The 12,359-nt window shown below is 34.2% G+C and overlaps 1 protein-coding gene across 4 annotated transcripts in view; it reads left to right on the top strand.

Annotated features, from left to right (window-relative positions):
- sbno2a (strawberry notch homolog 2a) overlaps positions 1–12,359 on the top strand; it is a 50,797-nt gene that overhangs the window by 33,447 nt on the left and 4,991 nt on the right. For all 4 annotated transcript variants that reach the window (XM_039661156.2, XM_039661155.2, XM_039661157.2 and 1 more), the window contains exons 22-31: positions 1,719–1,831; positions 3,626–3,697; positions 4,301–4,406; positions 4,551–4,622; positions 5,972–6,115; positions 6,784–6,878; positions 8,743–8,835; positions 9,356–9,487; positions 10,277–10,353; positions 10,689–10,879. In XM_039661156.2, coding sequence (XP_039517090.2) covers positions 1,719–1,831; positions 3,626–3,697; positions 4,301–4,406; positions 4,551–4,622; positions 5,972–6,115; positions 6,784–6,878; positions 8,743–8,835; positions 9,356–9,487; positions 10,277–10,353; positions 10,689–10,879 — 1,095 coding nt within the window. The remainder of the gene's footprint in view (positions 1–1,718; positions 1,832–3,625; positions 3,698–4,300; positions 4,407–4,550; positions 4,623–5,971; positions 6,116–6,783; positions 6,879–8,742; positions 8,836–9,355; positions 9,488–10,276; positions 10,354–10,688; positions 10,880–12,359) is intronic.

Genomic DNA, 12,359 nt, shown 5'->3' with positions numbered 1-12,359 from the left:
ATGAACCGAAACACCCCGATGCTTGCCTCACACAGGCCTGAGAACAAGGCTACAGAAAGCTTTAAATATCTACTTTTAAACAAAACAATTAAAAACTAAAATAAATTGGCAACTCTCTGCGTATATAGGCTAATTCGAAGTATGCGTTTCTATAGGCCTATGCGCGTTCACTGCGAAGATGGCGAGTAAGCATCATCAACTTTATCTTTGTTGCTGACACTGACAGAAAACACTAGTTTATTAATAAACAATTCAAATGTTTCATGCATAATCATTACTTTTGCCGGTTCTTTGTGGCAAGCTTTATGCATACGTTGAAATGCGGAATAGGCAATTAAAAACGCTCATGTTTCTCTCCCATTTATTTAAATCAATAAATGTGATTACTGATAATACAAATGGCTTAAATGATCTACTACTAGTCGACTAGAAAACTAGGACTCATTTTGAGGAATGAATGAACATAATAAACCTCTGTTCAGAGTGCCGCCGTGCTGGATTGTGTAGAGCGCTCATTGAATTTGAGGATTTATCGTGTTTAGGCTAAAAACAGGGCTGGCGCTTATCGTGGTTTGGAAAGAAACTGTATCTTGCAGTACATTTTAAACAATGAAATATAGCGATTTGGCATGAAACGTTGATGGAGCAGCGAAAGGGTTCTGCACAGCAGAATGACACGACAAACTCGTTTTTTTTTTTTTTAAATGGCGTTTATCGCGTTTTGGAAAAGAGCTCTTCAAATTGAGTGTTACATTACATAGGGTTTTGTTGCACTGTAACTGTTTAAAAAATATATTTAAAATAAATGGTGCATATTTTGCATTAAAATGAATATCTCCTTGTTCATGCGTCCTTATTTTCTATGGTTAGGCTATATGAATTCCTAGTTTACTTTGGAGAATTATAATTGCCACGCGCTGACCTTTCTTGTTATGGATGTTGTATAGTCTTAGTACACTATACAAGCAATAAGTACGCAGGTAAATGACTAGTTAAAAGCAGGGATGGATTAATAAACAGACCCAGGGTCCCAGGAGCTCTGGTGCTCTACACAAATATGCTACTATAATATAGGCTTTGTATTGGGTTTGTTCATTTCATGTCTGAATGATGTCCATTTATATCTACAAAAGTCACCAGAATCATTTAAGGGACTACCTGTATTTATCAAAATGTTCTCCCAGGGGAGCACACTTCTGGATCCCGCTTGACAAATGTTGATCAGGGCATATATCTCTTGGCTTAGGGGCCGCTTACCTCCCAGGGAAAAAAGTTCAGGCTCAGGATTTTTTTCTACTATCACCCCTGTATATTATATAGACTCATGTAACATGCAAAGTGAGATATTTCAAGCCTTTATTTGTTATAATGTTAGTCAAAATGAATCAAAATTTGAATATTGTGAAAAGGTTTTCATATCTGTAAGCCATAATCATCACAATTATAGGCTTGAAATATCTCACTTTGCATGTAATGAGTCTATATAATATATTAGTTTCACCTTTTAAGTTGAATTACTGAAATGAATGAACTTTTGCATGATATTCTAATTTTTCCAGTTTCACCTGTATCTCTTTTATAACTGTTTTAATTTTCCTTGCTTTTATTTTAATTCGTTTCTGTGAATGACCGCTGTGTATGAAGTGGGCCTTATAAATAAACCTGCCTTGCCTTTGAGAAACATTGTGGTGGTTGCTAATATTGTATCTGTGTATCAGGTCGAACACATCGCTCAAATCAGGTTACGGCTCCTGAGTATATCTTCCTCATCTCTGAGCTGGCTGGAGAGAGACGCTTCGCCTCCATCGTGGCCAAGAGATTGGAGAGCCTGGTAAAGTCGGATGTTATATACACTTATGAGCTCGAAGATATCCATTTCATTTTTTCCCAAATTCAGTGTTTTCTGTTGCAGTTTATTTTAAGTTGATATAGTTCAGGGCTGTCAAAATGGCTGAAAACCTTTTTTATATAAATTATAAAGGCAATACTTAAAGGAGTAGTTCACATTTTAAAAAAAATTTTGCTGATAATTTACTCACCCCCATGTCATCCAAGATGTCCATGTCTGTCTTTCTTCAGTTGAAGAGCAATTAAGGTTTTTTTGATGAAAACATTCCAGAATTTTCTCCATATAATGGACTTCAATAGGGACCAAACGGTTCAAAGTCCAAATGAGAGTTTCAGTGCAGCTTCAAAGGGCTTTAAACGACACCAGACGATGAATAAGGGTCTTATCTAGTAAAACGAGTGCTAATTTCAAAAATAAATAAAAAACTTTAGGTTTTATAAGCACAAATACTTTGCGACTTGACTTTCCTGTTCAAACTCGTTCATCAAAATGAACAATTTTTTTTTTCAAGTCATTTGTTTCACGAAATAAGATAAGACCCTTATTCATCGTCTGGAGTCGTTTAAAGTCCTTTGAAGCTGCACTGAAACTCTCATTTGGACCTTGAACCGTTTGGACCCCATTGAAGTCCATTATATGGAGAAAATCCTGGAATGTTTATATCAAAAACCCTAATTTATTTTCGACTGAAGAAAGAAAGACATGGACATCTTGGATGACATGGGGGTGAGTAAATCATCAGCAAAAGTTTTTTCAAAAGTGACCTACTCTGTTAATGTTAGAGGAAAAAAGTACTGTATTCCCACAAGAGGGCGCAATAAGCAAATATAAACCAAATAAAGCGTTGCATCTTTATTGAAATGAAACAACATTCACTTTTTAAAATGCCATACCGTTTGAAACTATTGTGCTTAAATAAAATATAATTTCCTTAAAGGGATACTTCAGGATTTAGCATTAAGCTTTGTATTAGTAGAAAACCTGTAGTATTTTCGAATCACCGTGCTTTCCACCCTCATATCCCCCTGAGACGAGAGATCTATGTATTTTTTTAATCTGGAAAATCGTTGTTTTGCATCATCAGAGGATTTTTTTGTCCAGAGACTACATGCTAGAGAAACTGCTTAACCCTCAAACCGTATTCACTTTATAGCCCTTAATCCTGTAATTGTGGACAAATGTGGGCACAGAGGACTCAGGTGTGATCCTAATTTTTATTTATTATAAATGTTATATCACTGTCTTCGATAAAGTTTTGTCTATCCATTTATGATGTTTTTTTTTTATTTTGGGGGTATTTTTGAACTTATTTACTTCAAAAAGTACCATATTTTCTATGTAAATTATGCTTATTTTACTTTTAAAATATTTTTAACTACATTAAAATATTATTATTCCAATAAGTTCTTAGAGCTAAAACCTAAAGATGAAGTGACTTTGCCGTCTTATTTTGGCTTATTTTAGAATGCTCTAAATTACAGTTTTTCCCATTCATTTCTATGGGTGCCCATTTCTGACCCAAATACAAGATTAAGGAGTTTAAAATTGTAGAATTGAGTCAAAAAAAAAAATTGTGTGTGTTCAGGAGGCAAACTTAGGGAAAGTAGCCAAGTCTTGTGTACCGCTCAGATCAAGGGAAGGATTTTTTAAAAATAAATCAAAACTATTTTGCCCACATTTGTCCAGAATACGGTTTTAGGGTTAAAGGTGTCAGGTGTGTAGAGCATGTTTATGGAGATGATAAACACACATTAAACTGCGTGTTGTGTGTTTCAGGGGGCGCTGACACACGGGGACCGACGAGCCACTGAATCCAGAGATCTGAGCCAGTACAACTTCGAGAACAAAGTAAGAGTGTTTTCCTCTTGTGACGTCATTAGATTGCCTTCACTAGTGTCATTTTAGTCACTAAAACATAGTTGGTACCATTATAGTTTTTATTAATATAATTTGAAACAGTTTTATTTGTTTCTGTAATTTTGCTATGAATTTTGTCTTTTTTAGTTGCGTATTTCTATATATTTTTTTAGTTTTAACCACTTAATTTAACCACTTAAAACCACAAAGTAATTTAACCACTTAAACTCTATATTAAATGAATTGTCAAAGCAACATTTCTAATTTTATGCGTTTAAATGCAAGTTTAAGTTTTTTCATCAGCTTTATTTTTGTTTTAAATAATTTTAGCTCTAGTTAACAATAACACAGACTTTCACATTGGTGGCCATTTGACTTGATTATTTTTGTTCTGAACCAGGAAGACGCATATGAACTGCAATATGGCTCACAGTTAGGCAAAATCTTTAATATTGCAAATATACACTATCAGAACCACACATACAATGTGAAAAGCGACCGGTCGGAGTGAAATCAAACTCTAGTTTGAACCAGAATTGACCGCCTCATTTACTGAAGCTGTTTATTGATGGCCTGTCTTGTGTTTTATCTTAGTATGGCACCAAAGCGTTGGATAAGATCACTAAAGCCATCCTCGGGCACATCGACAACAAAGTCCCTCCACCAAAGGGCTACCCAGGAGGAGACATGTTCTTCAGGGGTAATGATGTGCTTCACTGAATCCATACTGTGATTTCGGACACACTAAATCCTACTCTTGCTTCCTATTTTAGCTTGTGTGAAATAACATGACACTGTAATGTTTGAGTCCACTGATTTTGATATTCACTTGTGTGTGTGTCAGATATGAAGAAAGGCATGATTGATGTGGGGATCTTCTGTAGGGAGCCGCGTCTGGGTCTCAATACTGAGAAAGGTAAATGTAATACAGGAACACCACAATATTGAGACTATAATGGATGATTTACTGTTAATCTTTGTTTTAAATGATTAATACAGCCATTGCATTTGCATACTTATGGGTGATGAAAATATAAGTACTTTGTTTATCCCTAAAACCGTATTCTGGACAAATGTGGGCAAAATAGTTTTGATTTATTTTTAAAAAAAATCCTTCCCTTGATCTGAGCGGTACAAGACTTGGCTACTTTTCCTAAGTTTGCCTCCTGAACATATACATTTTTTTTTACTCAATTCTACAATGTTAAGTGGGTGAAAAAAATACTCCTTAATCTTGTATTTGGGTCAAAAATGGGCAAGAAATTAATGGGAAAAACTGTAATTTAGAGCATTCTAAAATAAGCCAAAAATAAAACAGCAAAGTCACTTCATCTTTAGGTTTTAGCTCTAAGAACTTATTGGAATGATATTTTAATATAGTTAAAAAAATAATAATAATTAAAACATAAAAATAAGCATAATTTACATAAAAATATGGTACTTTTTGAAGTAAATAAATTCAAAAATACCCCCAAAATTAAAAAAAAACATCACAAATGGATAGACAAAACTTTATCGAAGACAGTGATATAACATTTATAATAAATAAAAATTAGGAGTCCTCTGTGCCCACATTTGTCCACAATTACAGGATTAAGGGCTAAAAAGTGAATACGGTTTGAGGGCTATAGTGTCTTTTTCACACATTACTTGTATTTACAATAGTAATAACTGTAAATTATGTTATTCTTGGTGGAGTAACATTGTGGTGATGCTTAACTGGCGAGTTGCATCACATTTACATGCAGAAATAATTTTTTCATACTTATTAGTGATAGGAATATATATCTGTGCTGGATAATACTTTGTTTTACATTTGTATTTTTACACATTACTTGTATTTACTATAGTAATACAAGTAAATTATGCATAATTACATGCAATTAACCCTAATTCTAATTTGTTAATTGATAGGGATGCACTGATACCACTTTTTATATCAATGCCGATATTAATCCTACTTAAATGTGCAAGTAAACTCACTGTATGTAAGGCACATTTAAAATCAAGTGTAACTTTGTGCTGATATTTTAATATTATTGATTTACTCAAACCTGAATTTACAGAGATGCACTCTGAGAACAATGTACATTTGTTCTGGATGTAATTTAATATTGCATAACTGATGTAAATCCTATCTGTGGTGTTTTATAACATATATATATACAGAAATGTAAGTAAATTACATGCAAGAAATGAATTGAATATATGCAAGTTATGTGCAACCAAGTGGCTAATTGGCTTTCTTTTCTTCCCGTAACCCAGACTGCACCCTCACTAAGTTTCTGAACCGTATTTTGGGTTTGGAGGTCCATCAGCAGAACTTTCTGTTCCAGTACTTCACCGATAACTTCGACTACCTGATCAACAAGGACAAAAAAGAGGGGAAATATGACATGGGGATATTGGGTGAGGAATCATGTGACTGTGCACATTTTATTAACCCTCAGGTGCTCTTCGTTTCGGAGTCACGCTTGTCATCTTCCCGGTCAAAAGTGACCGGACACCTAAAAATTAAATTTCCTCCATCCCAGTAAAACCAACGCCATTTTATTTTTGTTCCATAATATTTATTCTTTGTAATTTTGTATTTTGAGACAATTAGATTGAATTTATTAATATTTAAGCAATATTTATGGTCTATTTTGCCATGTGTATATATATATATATATTTTTCTATATATATATATATATATTTTTTTCTTTTCAAATTATTAATGCAGTATTTTAGTTTAATATAGAGTCTAGGCCTTCAGAAAAAAAATTTTTTTTGAAGAAAATTAGCACCATCTGGTTACAGTATAGAGAAAAAGCGTAGATTCATGGTGTAACCACTAGATGGCATGTACAGCTCTCTATGGAGAAGCATGTGAATTCCCCAGATGTTTATGAACAAATTTTTTTTGGATTTGAATATATAGTTGAAACAATCTCAAAAATGATTTTTTATTTTAAAAAAATGTAAAAAAATAAAATAAAAAAAATAAAAATTTGTGAATTTTTGTCTTTTTGTCAATTTCCCATTCTGTAAGTGTGTATGATGATGAGATTGATGTTCTCATGTCCGGTGTGTTCAGATCTTGCTCCTGGTAATGATGAGATTCACGAGGAAACGCAGGAGAAGTTTCTAACTCCAGGAAACCCTCAGGAGGGCCAGGTCATGCTCTATAAGGTACATCTGTGTTCCTCTTCAATTACACAACACAATAGTGTTTTCAAAATATTCGATACTTTGGTACCAAGTTGGTACTAAAAAAAATATGTAAAAGTCACAGTACCAAGTATTGTAGGTGCCAAGTACCCAGTCAAACCCGGTTCTGGATGCGCATGATTCATTCATCTCCAAGAGTCACTTTATGAGCATTTTACCCTTTCATTTGAGAAAAACTATCGTTATATCAAACACAAACTAAAGCCAGACCGATACATCGACAGACCGATATTATCGGCCGATATTAGGTATTTTCCAAACTATCGGTATCGGCAGTTATAATGGCCGATAAATGAATATTTCAAAAATAAAATAAAAACGGACGAAACATGCTCGAACCATGTCATGAGTGTTGGAGTGGTATAGTTTGTCCACCAGAGGGCGCTCTACACCGTTCCTGTTGGCAACACTCGTTGAGTTGGGCACGATACATACATTGCTTGAATAACAATTAAAAGAACATCCCCATCAGTTCTCTTAACTCAAATAAGCATGACAAAATATGTGACTAATCATGTCCAGTTTAAAAAAAATAAATAAAAAAAATATCGGCCGATGTATCGGATTTTAAAACCCAAAAATATTTGTATCGGTATCGGCCTTTATCGGTCGGGCTCTAACACGGACACAAACTCAAAGGTCTTCACGGCAACCCGTCAAAATAAAAGTTTGGTTTAACTTAAAGAAATTGACAGAAATAATTATATTACGCTAGTGTACAATAGTTTTAAGTACGTACATTAATTAAAAATACTACTAATAATAATAATGTATGCATAGAAGGTTGCTTATTTTTCACTTAATTTTTTTATAAGCAATATTTCTAAATATCATCAATATTTTCATTTAAACAGCATGTAGCCTTCAATGCTTTCATAAATTTACCGTCATAAATAATAAAGTGATTGGATTGAATTGAATATTTTCTTCAAATAGTTAAATAAATTGGGAAAATAGTTCAAACTGATTTTGCTGTGGTACCGAGAACCGTCACATTTTAATGGTATCGGTACCGACTACTGGGATTTTGGTGCCGTGACATCCCCAACACAAACAGCTCTTAAGAAATGAATACTTTTATTCAGCGAGGACACATTCAATTGATCAGAAGTCACTGTAAATATTAGGGATGGGCAACGATTAATCACGATTAATCACATCCAAAATAAAAGTTTGTGTTTACATAATATATGTGTGTGTGGTGTGTATAATTATATATAAATACCCACACATGCATGTATATATTTAAGAAAAATTTGTTATTAATGTATCAAATATTTATTTTTATATATAATATTTATTATGTATAAATGTATACAAACTAGGATGTACATGCAAATATTTCTTAAATATATACATTCATGTGTGTGTGTATTTATATATACAAATTAATTATACACACTACACACACATATATTATGTAAACACAAACTTTTATTTTGGATGCGATTAATCGTTGCCCATCCCTAGTAAATACAGTAGTAATGTAACAAAGGGGCTTTTTTAAGTAAATTTTTTCTATTCAGGATCTTAAAAAAAATACCACAGTTTCCAAGTGTTTTCAACACTAACCATCATAATTGTTTCTTGAGCATCAAATCATCATATTAGAATGATTTCTGTAGGATCATGTGACAATGGAGACTGGAGTAATGATGCTAAATACTGGAATAAATACGTTTACAATATATTCACATAGAAAACTGCTATTTAATATTGTAATATTTCACTGTTTTACTGTATTTTTGATCAAATAAATGCAGCCTTGAGCAAAAGAAAAAGGTCAAAAAAGTCTGTCCTGACGTTGTTCTATGGCTGTGTTCAGATCAGTGTGGATCGTGGGATGCCCTGGGAAGAGGCCTGCAGTAAAGCGGAGAAACTCTCTGGAGAATATGAAGGGTTTTACCTCTCAAACAAGGTACAAAACACACACATTGTTGTCTGACAGTAACTCAGGCTTGATATGTTTATGCATTTTGTTTTAAATTTGAGATATTATATTTGAAAAAATCCTCGAGCATCGATTAACCGAAAAAATAGTGCCACTTTCCACAGACGAGAATCCATGAACCGCGTTATTAGACCGTTTTATTTAATAATCGTAACATTTGTGAATTCACAAAAGCTGCAATTAAATTAAACAAATACATGTGCTGTGGGTTTAATTGCATGTAAATGTGCGTCTCATTATATATTTCAATAGTTGGTCAATAAAACCATATGATCACTTGCTTTTTATACTTTAGTTGAACCAATTATCATCTCATGTATTTTAAGTTATTTTGTTCACCTTAGCTCTATTTTTAGCACACAAAATGTATCCGATTTCTCGATTAATCTTCAAAATAATCGACCGATTACATGATTACCAACATTGCAAATATTAAAATGTTTCCAATTACGAGCCATCTTTGAGCGTTTTGTTTTTGTGTGTTCAGCTGCGTGGGAACCAGCCGTGTGTCCTGCTTGCAGAACAGGGTCGTGGTCGAAACCTCATCCTGTATAAACCCAACATCGGTAAACAGGCCCATCCCGAGAACCTGGACAACCTCCTCCTGAGATACTACAAGGTACAACATAATAATCTGACCCCACATCTCACACACATCAGTGTAACGTTAAATCAACTGCACAGTGACATCTGGTGCTCAGGAACACACGTTTTTGATTGTTTGGTCTAAACGTGAGCTCAATACCAGATTGAAGGTATGTTCGCGGATATGTTCATCTGTGTTTAGTGTGTAATGTTGTGAGCTCAGTGTTTCACGCCCCCATTGTAGTCTTGAGTTACAATATTCCTCATTTAAATAATTAATATGCAGAATAAAGGGGCGGGGCCTGGTTGAGTTAGTTAATAGTGTGTTAAACTGGCGGTCATGGAAAGGGGCGGGACATTTCACGAACACTCTCAAAGCGCTTGACCAATCACAACACACTGATCCAGCCGACCAATCTGAGCACAGTGTGCTTTTCAGAAGGAGGGACAGGAAGTGAACAGAGCATTACTGACAGACTGGGAAGAGAGGAGCCGCAACAATGGAGAATAAGAGGAGAATAATCAACATTCAAGCAGGAAAACCTGTTCTAGTAGAGCCTGAAATCACGACTCAAGGGCATAATATGACCTCTTTAATAAATCCTCTGAATACAATTCAACTTTCAAGAGTTGCTCTAAGTGTTTTCAGAGCTGATTTATAATTTTTCTAATCAAAAACCTCCTTCACTTTCCTCTTAAACAGGGATTACTGATGTTTGATTGGCTGAACTAAAATACAATCAACAATGGCATTTTAAAAATAGTTTTTGCCACTTTTCATGGCACTTTTACTACAAAAAGTGTTTTTCTTCCCGCTCTAAAGGTGACGCCTGATGAAGCAAAGGATTATTGGGAAAGTCAATTTGAGTTCTCCTTCAGCAGCTGCACCCATGCCAATTGGTGAGTGTGTGTGTGTGTGTGTGTGTGAGAGCAAACAGTAAAGACCCTATTAACCCATTAAGATGTTCTCAGTGCTAGAAAAAAAATGTATTTTCTAGGTTTTTTATTGCAATTTGAGCTAATTATTGTAACAGCAATGCAACTTAAGTTTATTATAAGTTAAATTACTGCGAAATTTCACAGATGATACAAAAAGTAAATGCATGAGCACATTTATTCACCATCAGACGCACAATTCCCATTAGAATGACTGGATTTTGCTCATGAAAGTTCACTTTTGTTTTGTAAATGTGACCAAACTTAAAGAGTGTCGTATATCCGTGTGTTTCTCGCAGGAAGGGTAAGTGTAAGCAGATCGAGGAGGGGCAGGAGTGTTTTCTGGGGATGCGTCTCAGGCAGTATCACATGCTGTGTGGAGCTTTGCTGAGGGTTTGGAAACGAGTGTCTGACATAGTCTCGGACGTCACCAACTCCAGCATCCTGCAGATCGTACGACTCAAAACCAAACAGAACAGCAAACAAGTTGGTGAGTTGACCTTTTGTTATCGGGTAATACTCAATAATGTTTCCTAGCATACCAATAATTGCAATGTATATCTCAGATTTATACTAAAACTTATTGGCCCAGTTTCACAGACAGGGTTTAAGTTAAGCTTGGATTAGGCCTTAGTTCAGTTAAGGCTTTAAGGCAAGTTTATATATATAGCACATTTCATACACAATGGCAATTCAAAGTGCTTTACATAGAAGAAATTAAAATAATCAAAAGAAATCAGAATAATTAAAACAGTTTAGAATAAAATACAGTAAATTATTAAAACAATTTAGAATCAAAAATAAAATGAAGTGCAGTAACAGTCGGACGAACAGTGGCACGGTCCTCATTCAGTAAATGCACAGCTTTAAGTAGCTTTTATAAATGTGCCTTAGAAAAAAAAAACACATAACATTATAAAAATTACAATACATTTAGTAAGAAATACTGTTATTAGGGCTGGGTAATATCAATTTCTGGATATTAATCGATTCTCATCTTTTTTTCGAACCGATATCGATTCTTAAATCTCAAGAATCGATTAGTCATCCTGTTTCATTTGAATGAATGGATCATTGTATCGCGGCTGCGCGCATCCAAAAACTCGCAATAATCTTTGTCCTTTGTTACTATTGATATGAAACAAAGTCTCAATTTTCAAATTACGTCCATTTTCTTTAGAAATTCAAAAACATAAATAGTGTTTTGCCGTTTTGGCGTGAGATCGCTCTGGAGAGGCAGCAGCGCTGATCTCTCTTCCGGGATAATAATACCAGTCACAGCGCCAAATAAACATGAACGAGCATCTGAAAGTGTGTTAAAGATAGAGTACAACTATCGAAATCCGGATCATGACACATTGATTCGCTCAATCAGCGTTTCAATCGTGGAAAGACGTCAGTTAAACAGCTTGTAGTCAATTTATCGTCATATTTACCTCAGAAAACCCACATAAACTCGTTAGTCAGCTAGAGAAAATAACTCTAGAGAGGAGCATTTTGCTGAATATATACACCATATTACATATACATTATAATCTTAATGTTCTTCAATATTTAATGCATATTTGAATAAATCAAGTTTTTATGACAGCCACCATTTAAATGTTTATATTTCATATAATCTTCTTATTATAAAAATAAATAAAAAAGTGTAATTTAAGTGTTTGTATAGCTACAAAACAGTTCATTATTACCTTCATGTTAGGCTAATGAAGCCTTTAGGCTACAACTAGACTCCCATAGTTTACAGCATTAGTTAAGAGATTTGATTTCCTTGAGAAAATTTGCCATTTGTAACTGATATCCAAAATAATCAATATTGAATCGAATCGAATTGCAAGCTTGTGAATCGAAATCGAATTGTGAAATTTGTGTCAATACCCAGCCCTAACTGTTCTGTTAAAATATACGATCGAAACACTATTAGTTCATGCTAACTAATCAATGAACTGTATACTGTATAACTAATT

Source organism: Pimephales promelas, chromosome 5 (genome assembly GCF_988280905.1).
Source record: "Pimephales promelas chromosome 5, fPimPro1.hap1.1, whole genome shotgun sequence".
NCBI classification, from domain to species: Eukaryota; Metazoa; Chordata; class Actinopteri; order Cypriniformes; family Leuciscidae; genus Pimephales; species Pimephales promelas.
Note: the sequence above shows the minus strand (reverse complement) of the source record. Positions and strands in the feature narration are given on the sequence as shown.